General features: G+C 40.4%; 1 protein-coding gene across 2 annotated transcripts; it reads left to right on the top strand.

The window, feature by feature from the left end:
- Window positions 1-1,118: 1,118 nt before the first annotated feature.
- On the top strand, window positions 1,119-19,165 carry LOC306845731 (putative G-protein coupled receptor 146). Of its 2 annotated transcripts, XM_079378698.1 has the most exons (3): window positions 1,119-1,464; window positions 15,628-15,692; window positions 16,368-19,165. In XM_079378698.1, exon 3 carries the CDS (start codon window positions 16,410-16,412, stop codon window positions 17,409-17,411), a length of 1,002 nt encoding a protein of 333 aa, XP_079234824.1. In that variant the 5' UTR covers window positions 1,119-1,464; window positions 15,628-15,692; window positions 16,368-16,409; the 3' UTR covers window positions 17,412-19,165. The 2 variants fall into 2 exon arrangements, with proteins under 2 accessions (XP_079234824.1, XP_079234825.1); XM_079378699.1 differs by lacking the exon at window positions 15,628-15,692 and having other exon boundaries at window positions 1,153-1,464; window positions 16,368-19,164.
- The last annotated feature ends 2,802 nt before the right edge of the window (window positions 19,166-21,967 follow it).

Raw genomic sequence — 21,967 nt, forward strand, 5'->3', positions numbered from 1 at the left:
GCCTATAAAGTAAAGTTGGGCTGCATCCAAATAAAGGCACTTCCAAACTTTATAGCAAGTGAATAACAGTGAAACGAGTATGTCGAATTCATATTATTCATAAAACAGCAAAAGATACCTACTTCCGGTAAGATTATGAGGTGCACATCTGATGGACACTTTACTATCCCATGAGGCCACCAGAGAGGATTGTGAATGGCAGAGAAGAGTCGCAAATGATGCTGACAGGTCACATGACCGTGACAACATGATGAAGTGATTGAATTTGCACACAAAACTAAAACTTTTCTAACAATCATAAAGCAAGTACTTATTCAAAACAAGTACCTACTCAGAAAGTATGCGATTTTGGATCCAGCCATCAGTAACAGATTTCACTAGAGCAATACTCCATGTAGAATAAAACCGTTTCTTTTGAGTCTATTTCGTACAAGTGCTTTTCAATTTCTATATTTCTATAGTTTGCAAAAAAACTACAGAATGCGCCTTTACAAATCAGCTAAGCCCATAGGCTAAGCAATATTCTGAATATTAGTGAAACTATACTAAATCATTTAATATCATATGCATCATATTGAAGTTTGTTTGCTAGCACATTATACGTCTCTTTTTTCTCATAAAGTTGTTTTCTTGAGGCTTTTCTACCAAACAAAAAAGCAACCTGAGTTTATTGTCTATGAAAGTCAATCAGCTGCAAGTAGGTTAGTTTCCTCATCCAGGCTACCGGTGTAAAATGGACTAAATAATGCTACGGGATCCATAATCCTCTGACCTGGAGACTCAAAGCTGCTTTTGTGTTTTTGAACGCGATAGTGAGTGAGTGTGCTGTTGCAAGTTGCTGTACGTCAGCCCTCCCTCCTCCACATTTGTCCAATGACTGACAATTTAAGTGAAATTACGAACGCTACTATGGCTGGGGCTAAGCTTATGAATATTAAGTAGGTCCCGCTCACGTGGCTTGGTAACCAAAGGCTTGGCTCATGCATATTAATTACCCTACGTCTGCCTAATGCATATTAATCAGGTACCCGCGCCTTTGCCGTGTTACCGTCCAATAGCGGACGTTTGCGTTATGAATATTAAAAGCTAAGGTTTACCGTAGTAGGATTCAAAATGTTGCAGTCGGGCCTCTTGAAGAGGGCTGTGGGGGAGGGTCACGTGACGTGTGTACACACTGTAGAGTTCAGCACCACTCAATTCGTAGTAAGATCATCAGCGTCCTCCCCATTCCAGAACAAGCTTTGACGGACCAGAGACGAATATACCATATGCAACTGTGTTTACGCCACATATCGGCGCCTTGATCGATCGCATATTTACTTAATTCATTTCACACGAGGTCCTGGTAGTCTACCTGCCGATTTGGGAGCTTTTGTCAAAGTATCCGAGGAGAAATGTCAATGGAAATACAGCAGAACCCGATGCCTCCGTAGAGCTGTCTCAGTGCCAAGAACTGGTCCTGTGGTGAGTAGGTTAGCCACCTCCCTATATTGAGTTTAAAGTTCTTTTTAAAGTGGTATTAACCCGCTGTGTTTCGTCAGGTGTGATGGGAGAGCTCGCAAAATCAGTCCGATTCATGTTTGACACTTTTTAACAGTTTACCGCTCGAAGTGTGGCGTATTTGTGCTTTATTTGTAAAACTGCAACATCAGACAGGTTAAACTCAAATGTGCGTGTAATGCCCGGGTGAAAAACAAACCAATGATATTCACTGCTCAGTCAAACGCATCTTTTTTAGTAGATTTTTCCTCCGTCGTTTGTTTACAAAATATATATTTTTTCCCTGCGATTACAGGACACACGGTGTGTAGTGTGTGTGTGTGCGATATATATATATATATATATATATATGTATGTATGTATGTATGTATGTGTGTTTATACATTTTGTGTAATTTTCAGTGTTATAAGAGTGCCTGAATGTGTTGTTAACATCCTGTAAGAGTGTGTGAAGAACACAGTGCATCTTTACTTTTAAACACTGTAGCTTGTCTGTTTTAACGTTTATATTTATATTAAAAATAAAAACAAACCAAGGTAGTGAGTCAGTTAAGTAATGAACTAACAAATGAAAAATGGTAAATTGATTTTAAATTTGAGAGAGCTGATATGAAAGTTGCATAGTTTTATTGACTTATTAATGACAATGACCTTTGAGAAGAAAACCACTGTATTGTAGTATAATATTTACTAAATTTATTCAAAAACGTCTTTATTTGCATTTTAACCTCATTTGTGTTGTATTTGTTTAGACAGAGCAGAATATTTTGAGGTTTTCAAAGAGTAATCTCATTCATTTTGTGTCAAGGACCAAAATAACACATGGAAAAGCATGACCATATTATTTTTATTTGTCTGAAGTTTAGTCTCATACTATGACACATTGGCTTATTTTGCAATATACTTATGCATAAATGATGTTGCTGGGAAGTGACATCCGACTTCCTTTTTATTGCCCAAACAACCAAAAACACCAGGGAAGCTACGTTACCGTTGGATCAGGTCCATGTAGGACTTGAGAGGATGGCAATGTGCCTGTGCTTTCTGTTGAAGATCGGAGACGTCATACGAGACAGCTGAGAAAAGCATGCCTCTTTGCCTAAAGACACTAGCGAGCGCTTTACTCTGGATTGCCCAGCTGGACATGAGAGGATTACATAACCTGTTATCCAATTTTCTCATACAGTTGTCAACTTTGATCTCTCATGTTCTCTTCAGTCCTGATATTTCATTCTACATATGTGTAATATTATCAGTTGGATGTAAAATCACTGGAGGTATTTTTATAAAAAAAAAAAATATATATATCGATCTGACCCCAATAACCCAATAGCACTATTCAGCATTATCAAGACTTGATGTACACCCCAGAATATAATGTTCACCAGCAAAGTGATGCATAACCAAATTCTGCTATGCAAACCATGCATGAATAATTTGTGTAACCAGGAGAATTTGTTTGTCTCTGTTCAAGACTGCCTAGTGATAATCTATGCACGTGGTACGCAAACACCCAGAGTGATCTCTCCTGCTGATGACTTTACAAAGAAGCTCTGAGAGAACATGCCGTCCCAGGGGTCAGGCCAGCTGAGGTGCTGTCAGGAAGACTAATACAGAGAGGCCTATGTGCCGGAGGTTTAATTGAGACATTGTTTGTTGGTGTTTCGCAACTTCAGGAAAGGATTGCAGGTCATCGTTTGCCCCGTTGTTTGTAGGTGGTGAAAAGCGGGTAAGAATAAATGCTGCTGCTGTGAGGGAATGAGAGACTGAATCGGGTCAAGGCAGTGTTGAATAAATTGCTTGTCGATATAGAGGTCCTTCTGCAACACCCACACTTTCAAGCCAGACAAACTTTAATTACGCACTCACACGGTTGAGTATCCATTTATTAATTTGAACTTTTCTGTGGAATAATAAATATTTTGATTTGAATATTTAATAAGGGACGCTTTGAACTTTGTACCAGGATGGCCATTACTATTTCTGTCTGTTGTAATTGGCAGAAAAAAGGCTGCTGAGTAAAAACATTGCACGTTGTTGGAAGGCACAAGCATTTACTCACCTTCATGTCATTTCACAGTGTAAAAAATATTCTGTTAAAATTTAACTGTTAAAATTACAGTAAAAAAAACTAGCAGTTGTTGCCAGAATTTTTTTTTGATGACATTCTGGTAACAATTAACACACAAAAAAATTAAGAAAAAGTATAAAACAAAACACCTAATGTACATACTGAAAAATTAAAACCTTGTATATTAATAATTATAATATTAATTATATTTCTAAACTAAAATTAAGTAAGCTATAAAATAAACTAAAGTAAAGGTAAATTAAATATAATTGTATGCGATGTTTAGCACAGGGACATAATATAAATTATATATTTATATTAATATAAATTATATATTTATATATCTATATATATATATATATATATATATATATATCTATATATATATCCCAAACTTTGACAGTATTTTACAGTAAATATAATGCAATGTTAAATCATTTACAGTTATTTGCTGTTTTAGTCTTTTTTTAATACATGCAGTGAATCATTTTCAACTTTTTAAATGTCTCACTGAAAAAAAAATCACTTGTATGTTTTTACATGCAGTACTAGATGATTTTAGATTTTAATTAATAATAGAATATTTCTGTTTTTATTATTGTCATTTTTATGCATCATTTCTCCTTAAAAATGCAGAACCTTACATTTTTGACTGTGAATACTTGTTCTTCCTCTAAGTCTGCTTTCTATTTTCTAAATCCCTGCAACTGAAATGCTGAAGTGAAAAATCTATTGTAGCACAACATGATTTGACTGCTGAGTGCTCACTCCTCATCTTCATTTACTACTCATTACCTAAACCCTCGCAGCACGCACACACACACACAAAGCTCAGAAAATGCAATCATGTGACATCACTCAGCCGATTCTGAGAATTTGCTGTACATTCCAGAGGGGATATGAAGGGTGTGGAGCAGCCCTCTTTTCATCTGGTGGGCGGTGAGTGGGTTGACTGCTCTGAAATTGTCAAGTGCATTTGGTTGTACTCCCACAACACTCTTCATCCAGATGCATGGTCAGCCAAGATGTCTTGTTGATTGTTTGTGTGAGGGAGGTAGAATTAATAACAGGGGTCACTGAGAGGTACACTGTGCGGTGGAGTGGATGGACACTTACCTTTACATGTGTGCTTGCTCATGTACAGTCAGGTCCATAAATATTGCGACATCGACACAATTCTAACATTTTTGGCTCTATACACCACCACAATGGATTTCAAATGAAACGAACAAGATGTGCTTTAACTGCAGACTGTCAGCTTTAATTTGAGGGTATTTACATCCAAATCAGGTGAACGGTGTAGGAAATACAACAGTTTGTATATGTGCCTCCCACTTGTTAAGGGACCAAAAGTAATGGGACAGAATAATAATCATATCAAACTTTCACTTTTTAATACTTGGTTGCAAATCCTTTGCAGTCAATTACAGCCTGAAGTCTGGAACGCATAGACATCACCAGACGCTGGGTTTCATCCCTGGTGATGCTCTGCCAGGCCTCTACTGCAACCGTCTTCAGTTCCTGCTTGTTCTTGGGGCATTTTCCCTTCAGTTTTGTCTTCAGCAAGTGAAATGCTCAATCGGATTCAGGTCAGGTGAATTACTTGGCCATTGCATAACAGTCCACTTCTTTCCCTTCAAAAACTCTTTGGTTGCTTTTGCAGTATGCTTTGGGTCATTGTCCATCTGCACTGTGAATCCCCGTCCAGTGAGTTCTGAAGCATTTGGCTGAATATGAGCAGATAATATTGCCCGAAACACTTCAGAATTCATGCTGCTGCTTTTGTCAGCAGTCACATCATCAATAAATACAAGAGAACCAGTTCCACTGGCAGCCATACATGCCCACGCCATGACACTACCACCACCATGCTTCACTGATGAGGTGGTAATGAGCAGTTCCTTTCCTTCTCCATAATCTTCTCTTCCCATCACTCTGGTACAAGTTGATCTTGGTCTCATCTGTCCATAGGATGTTGTTCCAGAACTGTGAAGGCTTTTTTAATGTCGTTTGGCAAACTCTAATCTGGCCTTCCTGTTTTTGAGGCTCACCAATGTTTACATCTTGTGGTGAACCCTCTGTATTCACTCTGGTGAAGTCTTCTTCTCCTGGAGAGTGTTCTTGATCTGGCCAACTGTTGTGAAGGGTGTTTTCTTCACCAGGGAAAGAATTCTTCGGTCATCCACCACAGTTGTTTTCCATGGCCTTCCGGGTCTTTTGGTGTTGCTGAGCTCACCGGTGCGTTCCTTCTTTTTAAGAACGTTCCAAACAGTTGTTTTGGCCATGCCTAATGTTTTTGCTATCTCTCTGATGGGTTTGTTTTGTTTTTTCAGTCTAATGATGGCTTGCTTCACTGATAGTGACAGCTATTTGGATCTCATCTTGACAGTTGACAGCAACAGATTCCAAATGCAAATAGCACACTTGAAATGAACTCTGGACCTTTTATCTGCTCATTGTAATTGGGATAATGAGGGAATAACACACACCTGGCCATGGAACAGCTGAGAAGCCAATTGTCCCATTACTTTTAGTCCCTTAACAAGTGGGAGGCACATATGCAAACTGTTGTATTTCCTACCCCGTTCACCTGATTTGGATGTAAATACCCTCAAATTAAAGCTGACAGTCTGCAGTTAAAGCACATCTTGTTCATTTAATTTGAAATGTGTAAAGGTGTATAGAGCCAAAAATGTTAGAATTGTGTCGATGTCCCAATATTTATGGACCTGACTGTATGTGAGCCGTGAGCTGCAGGTGTTAGAACGCCTCCCTAAATGACGTGCTTTAAAGCAAGCTGTGATGTCAGCTACCTTTTGCACCCCTTCAGGAATGCTTCGGTGTGCCAGCCTAGACAGTGTTTGGTCATGGTCTCTTGAATGAGACAAGATGCTGGATCTACAGTAAAGATGGGCAGGATAGTTGACTATATCAGCTAGCTAGATAATCACTATGATTTAGTTTACTATGATATATATATATATATATATATATATATATATATATATATGTATGTATGTATGTATATGTGACCCTGAACCACAAAATCAGTCATAAAAATTGAGAGCATATGAAAGCTGAATAAATAATCTTTCCATTAATGTATGGTTTGTTAGGACAGGACAATATTTGGCCGAGATACAACTATTTGAAAATCTGTAATCTGAGTGTAAAAAAATCTAAATATTGAGAAAATTGCATTTAAAGTTGTCCAAATGAAGTTCTTAGCAATCCAAATATCTTCATGGAACATGATCTTTACTTCATGTCCTAATGATTTTTGGCATAAAAGAAAAATCAATAAATTTGACCCATATAGTGTATTTTTGGCTATTGCTACAAATATACCCCAGTATACAAATATACCTACAATATACCAGACTTAAGACTGGTTTTGTGGTCCAGGGTCACATATATATATATATATATATATATATATATATATATATATATATATATATATATATATATATATATATATATATCTATCAAATGAGGGGACAGGGTTTGGAGTCGGTAACTTTTATTCAGCAAGAGAAAAAAAGAAAATAAATCCAGCAAAGATGCATTAAAGTGATCAAAGGTAAAAACAAACCATTTCTATTTCAAATAAATGTTGTTCTTTTAAACAGTCTATTCATCAAAGAATCCTGAAAAACTGTATTCTGGTTTCCAACATTGATGATAATAATAATACACGTTTCTTGAGCAGCAAATCAGCATATTAGAATGAACTGAAAGATTATATGCCACTGAAGACTGGCGTAGTGATGCTGAAAATTCAGTTTTGGATAACAGAAATAAATAATATTTTTAAATAATAAAACAGAAATCAGCTTTAAAAAATCTTAGACCACAAAATTTTGAATGGAGTAAATATACATTTTTTATATATATTTTATATATGTGTGTATATATAAGAGTCTAGAAAGATTTTCTTTTCTGTTTTGGATTTTTGTGTCAGATGAGTTTTTCAGCATCTCACACCATAAATACTTTTCTTTTGATTTTTCTGTCATCAAGTAGAACGGTTTCTACAAAAATGAAAATGATTCAGTGAAAGAGTAAATACAGAGGCTTTTAACAGTTTGCAGCTGAAACTCAGCTGTACTGCCCTTTAGTGTTGTCAAAAATATCGATATTTCGATAAATATCGATACTGAAATATCTGAACGGTACCAATATTAATTTCCCGAAGTATCGATACACCGATACTAGCCGAGCTGTCACTTTCACTTCTCTCCAAAGGCGCGTGGACAAGCACCACACGTGACCGCAGTCGTCTCCTTTGCTGTGGTTAAATGGCAAAAGTGAATAGAAAGATGACTGCTCTGGTTGTTAAAGAACACAGCAGGAGCGCTATCTGTAGGGATCTATGATCTACGCGATGCAGAGAACGCGCACGGAATCCAGTCATAAAAACCGGAATTTACAGTTTAACGCGGAATGTCACGAAATTTGTCAAAGTTTGGATGAATTAATCAAAAGTAGGTCATTACACTTAAATCAAATCGCGATATGGACTAGTATCTGTAAATATTAAGCTGCAAAAGTGGATTTAAATATGAATCCTGCATGTTCTGCGCGTCTCTGTGTGAATGTGCTGCACGTGCGGTTGTGTTTACTAATGTGGCGCTCACGGTGATTTCAGCGTCTACCGTCTCAATGAGGACATAAATACATCAACAATATCTCCAGAACTGATCTGAAAGGCACTTTACGAGCATTTTACCATTTAATTTGAGTAGAACTAGCGTCATATCATACACACACAGAAGTTTAAAAGTATTCACGGCAACCCGTCAAAATAAAAGTTCGGTTTAACTTAGCCTATTAAAGACCGTGTGCCAGAAATAGGCTATATTACTATTATTTAGTAGAATGTACATAATACTACTACTTACTACTACTGTTAATTTTTTAAAAAGAAATAATCACAAAATATTTTAATTTTAATAGTAAATCCCCTTCATTTGCCAAAAATGTAAATGTTTAATTTTCATTAATTCAAATATAAATTAATTCAAATAGTTTTATGCCTTCATCTGATATCCAGTAAAATTTAAATACACAACACAGAATTTCTGAGGGGGAAAACACATTTCATAAGGCTACTGTAAGAATAAATAAAAATTGTATGCATTCAAATAGCCTAATAGACATGCTAAAACACAGAATTTGGTAACAATAAAACAGGTGAGAAAAAAATAAAACATTTCATACGGCCCTAAACGTGTCCTTTTTGTTACACTTTTAATAAATTAAATGTTAAATTGTATAATTTTCATGATTTTAATGAATTAGACATGCTTTTAGATTAATAGCATTTAATTTGACCATTAAAAAAAAAAAAGAGTCCAGAAAAATTCAAACGGAAAAAAACGGAATCCAGAAAAATAAAAAATTGAATGTAGAAAAAAATAAAATGGAATTTGGGGAATAATAAAACTGATTTCATAGGGCCCTATATCTGGAAATATTTTGGTTATGAAGCAAATGAGAATATCAACAAATAGAACTTTGGATTTTAATTAGTACATGTATTAGTAAACGTTAGTTTCAATTAACATTTAACTAAGATTAATAAAAGATTAATAAATAAATCAACAAATGCAATACCTCAAGACATTTTTTTGTTCATGTAAAATATACCGCATGTTCTCGACTTGTTACATTTATCTTTAAATTAAAAAAATGCCCCCTTAATATTGTGGCAGTTTTTTTCACCGTGGTATCGAAAATGGTATCGAATATCGATATTTTTCAAGGTATCGTATCGAAGTTAGAAATTTCAGTATCGTGACAACACTACTGCCCTTATTTGCTCTCTTGATTGCTATGGTCACAGAAAGTGGAGGAAGGGAACAGGATGATTACTGTTTTTTAAGTTAGAGATAGGGACACAGCTAGTAGCTATTCTTGGCTGTTCTATTGTGGTATCTAGAGTAGCAGTGAAGTCCTTTTGCAAAATATTGTGTTTCTTTGAAAGTAATTCATGTGGAAAAGCCGACATGGCCTTGGAAGCATTATGGACTCAGACTTTTACACCTGCCCTTTAGAAACCATGTCATCACGTCTTGTTTTCCCACAGTAGTCCTTTTCTCTTGTTCTCAACCTGTGGCCAACAAAACTGCATCTCTTGCCAATGAGAAAAACACTTTAGCATTTACAAGTTTTACCTCAAGATGAGGTTTTAAGTGTACACCTGAGGATATATACTGGTAGTTATATGCCAGTTAGACCACAACATAAAGTGCAGCGTTTACATACAGAGCTGCAAAAACATGCTGGTTCATTATAGGTGTATGACTACAAGGTGAAAAGGGTAAATGTGTGTCTCCACCCTCTAGCGAGAGCCATAGAGAGGAGCAATCCGTGGCTGCGTGTCTCCAGGCCAAAACAGCCGTTCTGTGACTGTTACGTAAGCAGACAGAGAAACACTCACTCAACGATCATTATATCTGCTCAGATGTGCGCAGCATTGTCTGGGAAAACATCTCGGGTTACGTATGTAACCCTGGTTACCTGAAGGGAACGAGACGCTGCGTCGAAAGCGCTAGGGGAACGCCCTCAGCGTGACCGCGCTCTGAACCAGAGTGTAATCTGTCCAATGGAAGGGCGAGACGTCATAGGCGGGTGACGTCACTGACCGGAAAGCATAAAAGCACGTGCGGTGGAGCCGGCGATTGCTTCCAGGAATGAAGCAACCGCTCGCAGGGATACAGGAAGTATGGCCTCGAGATGCAGCGTCTCGTTCCCTTCAGGTAACCAGGGTTACATACGTAACCCGAGATGTTCCCTTCCAGGAACTCGAGCTGCGTCGAAAGCGCTAGGGAAACGAGATGCCAGCTTGTACAAGGGGCGCAAACGCAGACCTCCCTGGTGGTTGATGTAAGAGACCACCACTGTGCTGTCGGTGCGCACCAACACATGGTGATCTCTTAGGTCTGGGAGAAAGTGCTTGAGTGCACGAAACACGGCCAACATTTCCAAACAATTGATATGCCACGTTAGATGGCGACTGCTCCACAGACCGCGGGCAGTTTGGCCACTCATGACTGCTCCCCATCCGGTGAGGGATGCGTCCGTCGCTAGCATTACGCAGCGACAAGAAGCTCCCAGCACCGGGCCCTGAAACAAGAATCAAGCTTGGCTCCACATGTCTAAGGCACGTAGGCATCGCCGCGTGACTTTGATCATGCGAAGCGGGTTTCCCCTCGGGGAGAACCCCTTGGTCTTGAGCCACCACTGTAGGGGTCTCATGTACAGCAGGCCAAAAGTTATCACGTTGGACGCAGCTGCCATGAGCCCCAGCAGTTTCTGAAACTGCTTGACAGTGAGTGACTGGCCCTCTTTCACTCTCTTGACTGAGGTGAGGATCGACTCGATCCGAGCAGGAGACATACGTGCCTGCATCATGGTCGAATCCCACACCACGCAAAGATAAGTGGTTCTCTATACTGGAGAAAGCACACTTTCTTGGCGTTCAGTCTCAACCCCTTCATGTGCGCGAGAACGACATCTCGATGCCGAATCGCCATCTTCTCTGATCGAGCTAGAATCAACCAATCGTTGATGTAAAAGTGCGGGGTAAGAGTGCAAGGCCAATGGGAAGAACCCGATATTGGTAAGCTTTGCCCCCAAAAGCAAACCTCAGGGACTTCCCGTGAGAGGGAAGGATGGAGACGTGAAATATGCGTCCTTAGATCCATTGTGACAAACCACTCCTCGGACTTGGCCTGAGACACGACTGATGAGTGTAAGCACCCTGAACTTCAGTCACATGACTGAGCGGTTCAACTGACGCAGATCTACCATCCTTCTTTGGAACAATGAAGTACCGACTGTAGAACCCGGACTCTCTTCCGTGAGGAGGGACCACCTCGATGGCTTCCTTCCTCAAGAGAGTGTCTACTTCCTGTTCCATGATCAGAGCCTGCTGGGGGCCCACGCACGTGGGAACCACCCCATTGAAAGGCGGTGGCGGAGCGCCGAACTGAATACAAAAGGCCTTTCTCTACAGTACGCAGGACCCAATGAGATACATTTGGCAGTAGTTTCCACGCTGCCTAAATGGTCTACTAAGGGAACCAGTCTCTCGAGACTGGCCTCTGATGTACCCAGAGCTGCTGGCTCGGTGCCCTGAAGCGGAGGACCGGCAGGAGACGGCCGAACCAGGAGCTCTAGAGACCCCCGCAGGGGTGGCGAGCTTCTCAGTTCCACTACACTTTGGGGCGGAAGAAACTGAGAGCATCGCTCGCTGGAGCCAGCTGCGCCCTGGAACACTGGCAGGGTTGGCAGACTGCTCTCCCGAGGGCACTGGGGGAGACGGACACCCGATCTGCCCCAGAGGGGTCTGCCCTCGTAAGTCCTGGCCATAGCACCAGGACTACCTCAGCCGAAGCCTCCTATTGAACGACGGTCCTCAGACCCGCGTCATTCCTAGGAAGATCAGGCTGATAGAACCAGACCCTGCAAGGCAGGACCCAAAGAGACACATTGGCAGTAGTTTCCACGCTGCCAGATGGTCTCCTAAGGGAACCAGTCTCTCGAGACTGGCCTCTGGCGTACCTAGAGCTGCTGGCTCGGTGCCCTGAAGCGGAGGACCGGCAGGAGATGGCCGAACCAGGAGCTCTAGAGACCCCCGCAGGGGTGGCGAGCCTCTCAGCTCCGCTACGCTCTCTGGAGCCAGCTCCGCCCTGGAACACTGGCAGGGTTGGCAGACTGATCACCCGAGGGCACTGGGGGGAGACGGACACACGATCTGCCCCAGAGGGGTCTGCCCTCGTAAGCCCTGGGCCACGCCCGTAGGCTTCTTGTCCGAGAACCCCTTAGACTTAAGAACGGTCCGCAGAGCCGGCTTAGCCTTCGAGGTCCCTGATCCAGAGCGTTTGATGCCACGGCCCCACCTCGGTGGGGTGCGATTAGCCACACTCTGTTTTGTGCCTCTCTGAAGAGGGGCTGGCACGCGGCGAGGGCTGCTCCCACCCAGCAGCCCCCTGAGCTAGAGATAGGCGAGGGAGAAACTGCTGAAACGCCGCCGCTTGTCTACAAGCCTCCTGGTACCTGTTGACGACGTAATTGACGGAGTCGCCGAACAGGCCAGAAGGCGCAAGAGGAGCGTCCATGAGGAAGACCCTATCTTCTCCATGTCAGATAGGGTCAACCACAGATAGCGTTTCTAGGGAGCTCAGAGATCAGCTTATATTTCAATCAAATTGATCCCCTATACCTCATCCAGCTCTCTAAGCAGGTACGTCAGCTTGGGCGTCTGTAACACTTTTTTTCTTCAGTTTTTTTTTTTTTTTTCTTCCATTCTTCTCTTTTTTTTTTTTTGGTGTGCAGACACACACCAGCCTGACCTGCAGCCGCGAACCTTCAGAGACAACGCCACGCAAGGGAACAGATAGCTCGCGAGCGTCTGTTCCACTCGGGCATCGCTTCTGATATGAATGAGAAATGCACGCATCGCCTCGGCAATGTGCGCTGCAACAGTGAGCTCTCACTCAAAGGGGGAAGAACCGCACACGCAGGCTTCCCCGAGCGAGAGCGCTAGATCTGGGGAATGCAGGAGGAGATAGGGCGAACCCGTCTCCAACCCGTTCGCCAGATCCATGTTGCAATCCCCACAATCTCACTCGCCGCCGTGCCTCAGCAGCGGCGGGAATGCAAGATGTACAGCGGGGAGAAGCACAATCAGCCACTTCTTCTTTTTTTTTCTTTCTTTTTTTTTTGCACACACTGTTTCATAGACGCATCCACCTCCTCGGAGGAAGACAGGTCTTAGGGAAGGGAAGAAGATAGGGGCTCGCCCGTCTTCATTCCAACTAGAGAAAGCTCACTTCAGAGAGCAAGCACAAAACGGGCAGTCAGCTCCCTCAGGAGCTAAATCTGAGTGCTCTGCTCTCAAGCAGACCACACACAGACTGCGTGTATCCCCAGCAGTGATATAACGCGTGTAGGGAGGAACACACAGCCCGTAATGCGATCTGCTATCACCCAAGTGCTTGCACATATTGCTGGAGCCAAATTCAAGTGATTGTGCTAGGACAAACAACACTAAATAAGACTCGCAACACAAATTGACAGACAGAGTAGCGGTTGCTGAATGACAAAAAGCAATCGCCGGCTCCACAGCACGTGCTTTTATGCTTTCCGGTCAGTGACGTCACCCGCCTATGACGTCTCGCCCTTCCATTGGACAGATTACACTCTGGTTCAGAGCGCGGTCACGCTGAGGGCGTTCCCCTAGCGCTTTCGATGCAGCTCGAGTTCCTGTAAGGGAACTCCAGGTCCACTACAAAATACATGCTGACATGCACACGAAAGCCAGAGGCCTTGTCAGAAAGTCTGAGCTGCAAAACGTTCCGAAGACTGTTGTTCTAAAAAAAATATATATATTTATTTGTTTAATAGCTGTGTGATTTCCAGAGATTTTAACACACTCAAAAAGCATGTTTGTCTTTTTTTTTTTTGGCAGACAATTGTCATGCAAATATTTGCAATAAATAATTTAATTCAATTGTTGTTAAGGAATATATTCTGTAATAATTTTAGATTGAAGTAGGTGTGAATGGAATGTGTACCATGATTGGTAATAGCCCAAATAAACATAGTAAGGATAAATAATTTTGACTAGCACACATGCTTATCACATATAAAAAGAGCTGTTGCTCAAGGGAGCTGAGGTTCAAATTTGTCTCTTTCTTCAGCTTTCCTCTCTTTGCTGTCTTTTTAAATAAAGTTCATAAAGCCAGTTAAATTAAATAAAACCATAATGTAGCCTGTGTGTCATCATATGCCAATACAAAAGTGAGGCTAGTGTTCCCATTGTGTTCAGGGAGAGTGTTATGTCATTATGTTTTAATGAGTGGACTGCAGAGCAGCTCTCTGCGTGTGCCCGCGCTGTGACCTCACCCTGAACTCAAACCTCACACTGTGCATCCACTACACCCTTGACACGTCACATCTCATGGCATAAATCTGCACGCCTCACAGCGTCAGAGCTGAATTATGCCATCCTTTGGTCACAGTACATGTATCGTCACCGCCCAACGAACCAAGGTGCTGAGCTGTAGAGGTGGAACCTGTTGTTATGGAAATAAATGTCTGATGACATATAATGCTGCTCCTTTTTTTTTTGGTACAACGTGAACCTCAATGGCACGTGGTAACTGGGATAATTCCCTGGGTTTAAGTCCAGTGCTATCCAGTGCAGCATATTGTGCTGAGTTTTATTCAGTCTCTAAGATGCAATGAAGTGGAAATAATGGTGTTTCTTCAAATCTAATGGTCATGCAATGCCTGTGCTTTTTATGCATGGTTTCAGTTTTCTTCTCTGTGTGATGGTGTAAAACAGGGGTGGCCAACGTCAGTCCTGGAGAGCCACAGTTCTGCAGGCTTCAGATCCAACCCAATCAAACACACCTGAACAAGCTAATCAAGGTCTAAGTGTTACTAGAAAGGTACAGACAGATTACTTTTATTTTAATCAAAGTTGGTGCAAAACTCTGCAGGACTGTGGCTTTCCAGGACCAACGTTGGCCATATCGGAATAAAAAAACATCAAGGTTTTGGCAAAGCCACCAATCAATAAATGCCTATAAAGGATATAAAATGTTACTATTTAACATTACAGGGGTACTGTGTCATTATAGGAGTCTGTATATATCAACGGCTTATAAAGAGCTGTTACTCTGTATAAGGAATGGCCACCATGCTGAGATCTCGTGATTAGCTGTGTCTTTGAGAAATTTGAGAAAGTTAGCACAAACCTGTGAACGTTCCTTAAATTTTGCAGTATTCCAGAGTATATAAATTTGTTATGTTGCAAATTGCAACTCAGTCTGCTTTTAATAACTGCTGTGGTAGCTTCAGAGCTTGTGGGGGCAGTAGAGAGCCTAATGCTATCGCATCAGTTGCTTAGAAAGACAAGCCATGTAATTATTTAGTACACCTTTAAAATACAATTTTAGGGTTTATTCACAACTGTCTTGTTTGGTTCAATTGAATCGTACCCAAGTTCATTTCTCCCTTTGTTGCTGATCTTTTGGGCAGGTGGAAATACAGCAATCGCACGAGGGTGCGCACCAAATAACCGGTCCGGTTCCAAACAAATTCTGGTACGGTTGAATGGATGAACCAATGAATGGATGAGCTTAGCACATGTATTGTTTTGTTTACAATTTTTGGTTCACTTGCAAAACGAGCAGTGTGAATGCAAACCGCACCAAACAAACAAATAAAAAAATCAACATTGTATTTGGTCCGGACCAAAGCAAGTGAACCAGCTGACTTTCCTGGTGTAAATACAGTTGTCAACATTTGAAGTGGATCAAAACGTTTCATCAAATTTGACCTAAAACCAAAATGCTTTCTTGTTTTGGGACAACTTTGATTTTTTTTTTTTGATCCACTTCAAATGTTGATTACTGTACACCCATAATTAACAGTTCATCACAGGAGAGTATTGTTTGTGAACTATTCATCATCTTGGTGTCTAGGGGTGTCGCCAAAGGTATGCAGTCCTGCTCCTGGAGATACACCTTCCAGCAGAGTTTAGCTCTATGCCTAAGTATTCACACCTGAACCAGATAATCAAGCTCTTTAGAATCACTAGAAGCTCCCAGGCAAGTGAGTTGGAGCTAAACTCTGAAGGAAAGTGGCCCTTCTGGAGCAGAATTGTACACCCCTGGTCTTGTCGGTTAATACATGTCTTTTTTTTTTATTCAAAACTAAACCAATCCATTAATCCATTGCTCATATCCTTTCTTTTTTTTCTTTTTCTCTTTTTACAGCTGATTCAGAGAGAAGGATCGGACACCTTTGGAAATATAGAAATGTGGAGCTGCATGGTTTACAATGAGACGAATGACAGCGTGGACCTCCGGCTCTGCCAGGACTTTGGACTCATTCTGTCCGTCTTCTCTCTGGTGTACCTCATCATCTGCTTTCCAGTGGGGCTTTGCTACAATGCCCTGCTGGTGGTGGTCAACCTTTCCAACAAGGTAACCATGACCATGCCTGATGTCTACTTTGTGAACATAGCCATTGCTGGCCTGGTGCTGAACTTGGTGGCTCCAGTAGAGCTGCTGGGGCCCAGTTTTACACGCTGGCCCATGTGGGAGTACAACAACGAGCTTTACATTACCCTTCTCATTCTCTTCAACATCTCCTCTCTGGTCATCATGTACTCCACGACCTTGCTCAGTCTGGACTATTACATCGAGCGGGCTCTCCCACGCACCTACATGTCTAGCGTCTACAACACCAAGCACGTTTGTGGCTTCATCTGGGGCGGTGCCGTTCTCACCAGCTTCTCTTCTCTGCTCTTCTATGTATGCAACCACGTCTCCACTAAGATCATCGAATGCTCCAAGATGCAGAACAAAGAGGCAGCTGATGCCATCATGATGTTTATTGGGTACGTGGTGCCAGCGGTAGCTGTGCTTTACGCGTTCGTGCTGATCCTCCGCATCAGGAAGGAGTCCACCCCTTTGGACCAGGACTCTGGGAGGCTCGATCCATCCATCCACAGGTTGCTCCTGGCCTCTGTGTGCGTGCAGTTTCTTCTATGGACTCCATACTACATGACCTTACTGGTGCACACAGTGACTGGAGCTCCTGGGAGCCATTCCAACAAGCAGCACCTCACCACATACTTCTTCCTGAGATGTTTATCCGAGCTGCTAGCCTTCTGCAGTAGCTTCGCCATTCCCCTCATGTACAGGCAAATGAACAAGAACTTTTCCCATAAACTCCAGCGGCTTCTAAAGAGGCTGCATTGCAGGGACCAGTCGTGTCCTCACGAACGCTCGACAGTACAGCAGGTGGTCACATGAGGGATCGTGTCCAGTCAGACCTGCTTCTCCCTCACTGGCACTTACTACAAATCCACAGAAGTTGAGCCAGCACATGAACCTGGATATATATTGTGTGCTGAAAGGAAGTATTTTGCTCACCACAAGGAGTGGTATGTGTCTCTGTGAAATTGTGGAACCTCCATAACGCTTAACAACTTAACTTAATTGTCCATCTCTGTGGTGAATGGGCGACCAAGAAGAAACCACTAAGTGCTGTTTTTGTGTAAGCTATGTCTATTCTTTGGGTTCTTGGGCCTGGGGAAAATCTCAGCCCATCTGATGGTCCTTTCGGTGGAGGGGGTAAATGTTGAACGTTTGTAATCTGTTACAGCATATGTGGCATAGCCTTCTAATGTGATGCTTTTAGACCAACCTATTCCCTTTTTGCTCAATGCTACATTTCGCACCAGGCTCTCTGTGTTGTGATCCACAACAGCATAAGCTCTTCAGTCTGTATTGAGTTTTCTGGTTACACTTTCCATAAAATCCTCTCTGGTAGACGCTAGTAAACGCAATATAATTACCTCAATTTCACACACCAACGGGCATTACATTGGAACGGTCTAACCAACTTTTACAGAACTCAGAAATAACTCAATGAGACTGATATCAGGGAGCGGGAAAGATTGTGTGTATGTGGTTGCGTGCTGGTGGTTTTGAGTGTGTGTTCTCGAGTGCTTGCTGCTAAGGTGATGTGCATCATGACTGCACAGCTGCTCAGCCATATTAAATCCAATCAAATGTGTATAGCTTATCAAGATGAAGCTATAGAATAATCTACTAGACAATGGATCACAGTTTTAAGGTCAACTAGTTAGAGATTTAATCTTTATTCAATAGCTTTTCAATCATTAGTCTGTTACTACTGTAATTATTATCCATGCACCATGAGGATGTGGTTAACAATTCATGTTTTGAGATGTGAATCCAAGTCGCACAAGTCCTTTTGATGCAATCAAACAAATCGAAATAAAACAAATATGGTTTTATTTAACAGCTCTATGCAGTAGATTATTTGGTAAAACTGCTCAAATGTGTACTGGAGCATACAGTTGATTTCTGAAAGTATCGATCGGACTTCAGTGCTTCTAAGCAATGAACCACATTGGGATAACATTTCCTTTCTAATGTGCATATCCAAAAGAGATAGCTTTTATTGAGATTAGTTGCATGATTTTATTGTATGCATATATAGAGAGATATGCATCAATGCTCTCAGTCTGAGAGAAAATTGTAGACATTTCCAGAAAATAATACTCAGAGGCAGGATGAGAAATAGTACAGTTTAAGCTACTAAATGGTTTGTTGTTATCAAAAATGTCTTTTACTCTTGTTTTTCTCGAGTCAGTGGATGCAAAATTAGTATGTTTTGGAGAGAAAGCACTTATGTGAATGAAAAGCGAAGAAGTGTCTTTTGAATCCACTTATGTATGCAAGGGAAAGAATGTATTTAAAGTCATGAAGGGGATTAAAATCTGTTAACCCTCAATCATAAACAATGAAACGGCAACAAATTGCAATGTTATGGCTGTTGTTAGTGTGCTAATGCCAGTATGTATCATATTAAGACTGTGTGTATATTGTACTGCAGAGATTTACTGGAAAAAAAAAACAGACATGCCATTTTAGATTACAGTATTATTTTCTCAGAGATTTATTTAGATACTAAAGTGTCAGTCATCCTCTGTCCCATACCGAGTCAAAGACTTGTTCAATAAACTAACATGAATATAATCCTGCTTGGCTCTTCATTGATTCCCCACATCACAGCTTTCAAAATGACAAATGATGAAGTTGTTTTGGTTTGCATCAACAAAACAGGTATGGATGACTACTCACTCATTCATACCAAAGAAAATAAAACAAATATAGTTTATGCCACAGATGCCAAAACATTTTTTTTCTTGCTTGGTGTAGGCCTCAGAATAGTGCCAGGCCCCAGGAGCACAAACCACACTGAAATGTTCTTTGGCAGAAACAGCTTGTTTAGTTGCCCATCTGCAGAGCAGCAACAACCACATACATTAGTACTTTGAAAGAAATATTATGCTTGTTCTTCAACTGACAATTTCTGAAAAACACATTTTGTAGCATAATGAACTTTTTCAATAAGAGGGTGAGTATGGCTGAGTTTAAATAACTTGTTAAAGATAATGGAAAATGCATTGCAAAAATAATGACTGTTACCTTACAGGTTTCCCAAATATTCTTCAGCCGCCATTGGTTAAAAAAAAGCATACTTGCGCCATTTATTGAGTCAATGTTTCTGCTGTTGGGCTGGTCAGGATCTTAAACAAAAAGTGCATTTTTATATATATATATATATATATATATACATACATTATAAACGCCACACTTTTTTTTTTGACATCTTGTAGTTGACTGGGATAGAAGAAAGCATTTTAATATCATAAAAGGAAGGTACAAAAGTCAAACATTTTTGTTTGCAGTTTAAACAGGAATACACACTTCCAACCCACGTAAATGTTTGTAGAGTAAATTGTAAAGAGAATCTATCCAATGTTGACTATTTCAAATAACCTTTAGAGAACCAGCTTAGTTTAGCTGACTTAAGATGCTGCAGTTTTGACGCTCGCAGAATAAGAACTCACCTGGGATTTGTTAAATACTGACTCACAGTGGGGGCACCTCCAATCAACAGAATCAGTGGTATGTGCGTGATGGTGTGTGTGTGTACGTTTGGAGTCAAGCGAGCTCGGTCAGAGGGGGAGTAGACCGAGGGGCCCCGTTCAGGCCGCAGCACTGTGTGCAGTCTCTACAAAGTGCCTGTGGCGTCCCCAAACCAAGCCACAAAACCCCTGTGAAAAAAGAACATTCTAGACATTTTGAGAATTGTTTTGGCTTCTGAACACCCCCAGCACAACATATTCGCCTGTCACAACACAAGAGCAACATTGTCCGATATGGAACAATGGATCCAGGGTGAGTATCGGAATGTTAGACAAGGAACCAACCAGGAAACATTAACAATTCCATGTTGTTTTATTTTCTTTTAATTATATGAAAGTCACATACTTGGAAGGCTCATTGTGCTTGAAAATATTTTACCATTCCTTCATTATTTTATTTTATTTTATTTATTTTATTTTAATCCATGTCCCATTTATTTATTTATTATAAACTTCAGAATTTTAGACTTCACATATATATTTCATGCACAATTATATTTAACATAATAAAATATAATAAGTACTTTCACTAAATAAATGTTGAATGAGAATTACATTTAAAAACTATGGTAATCTAAACAAAGGGTGAAATAATTATTTAAATATTTATTTTGTGAATTGCATAATTTCCAATCAAGCTGTAGTTTTGTCAAGTAGTGCAAAAATAATGTTTAATGAGATTTAATTGTGTATTTAGGATACATGACATGCTATGTATACAATTTGATTTAGCAAGATGGAGTTCCCCATTTTATTAAAAAAATGTTTCAAATATAATTTCCACTACCATCATTTACAACAGTGCTGACACAATATATATCATTTGTAGACTAGTGAATCATCATTTTTGTTGAAATTGTCCACTGCTGGAGAAATTAAATAACTATGTCTGAAAGTCATAGTTGTCACTAATGTCACTAAGAGTCCACAGGGTCAAAATTTCCATAAGCTTTACAGACATATATTTTGTGTTTTTAGTCATTTTTATTTTCAATACATCCACCAGTCAAACTTTTTTTGACTGGCCACATTTGTAATTACTTTAGAGGGGATGAAATTTGATCTTAACCAAATGGAGGCACCATTGCATTAAAAGGACAACCCTTTAATCTACTTTGAAGAGGAACCTTCATAATCATGTTACCTCTTGTTTTTGTCAAAGCATGCAGAAATTGTTTTGTACACGCAATCTAAACAAAATACAGATTTGCTTGGTCTGCTAAATCCAGAACTGTCAAAGCATAGATCTGCTCAGCTATTCTTCGTTTTTACATCTGTGTAGAATAAACTACATATGGGCTGAATAAAGTAATGGATGCCACGGATGCCTTCCTCCATTAATAATTCAAGAAGGGCAAATCAGAACCGTTTACCTTACAAGCACAAGCCATAATCAATACGCTTTCTCTTTTTGCAGCAATGATGCCTACTTGGATATTTACCTCACCTCACACATCTCTCTGGAATACTTGATTCTGATTGCCAATCAGCAGTCAGATATTTCCTAATATTAACATCCATAGCAATAATACTTTCACTAAATTAACATCTCTCGTATCTTACCACTAACTCGCACTTTCATGTTTCGTACAAATGTAATCTTGTCTCATTTATTGATTGTAGTCATGATTTCAGTGCTTATATATTGCTGTAGCTAATATTGTTTCAGCAGTTGTCTTGTGTCTAGACCATTTGTTTTGTAAACTGTAATTGACAATTGAAATTGTATTTTTTTTCTTTGCTGAGGTTTTAATATATTTCACAGGTTAGAGTATAAAATCGTGTCAAATTAAATATTTAATTTATTTATTTTATGAGTAGCCATCAGAGCTGGGTAGATTACTT

This window comes from Barbus barbus (assembly GCF_936440315.1).
Source record: "Barbus barbus genome assembly, chromosome: 3".
Classification (NCBI taxonomy): domain Eukaryota; kingdom Metazoa; phylum Chordata; class Actinopteri; order Cypriniformes; family Cyprinidae; genus Barbus; species Barbus barbus.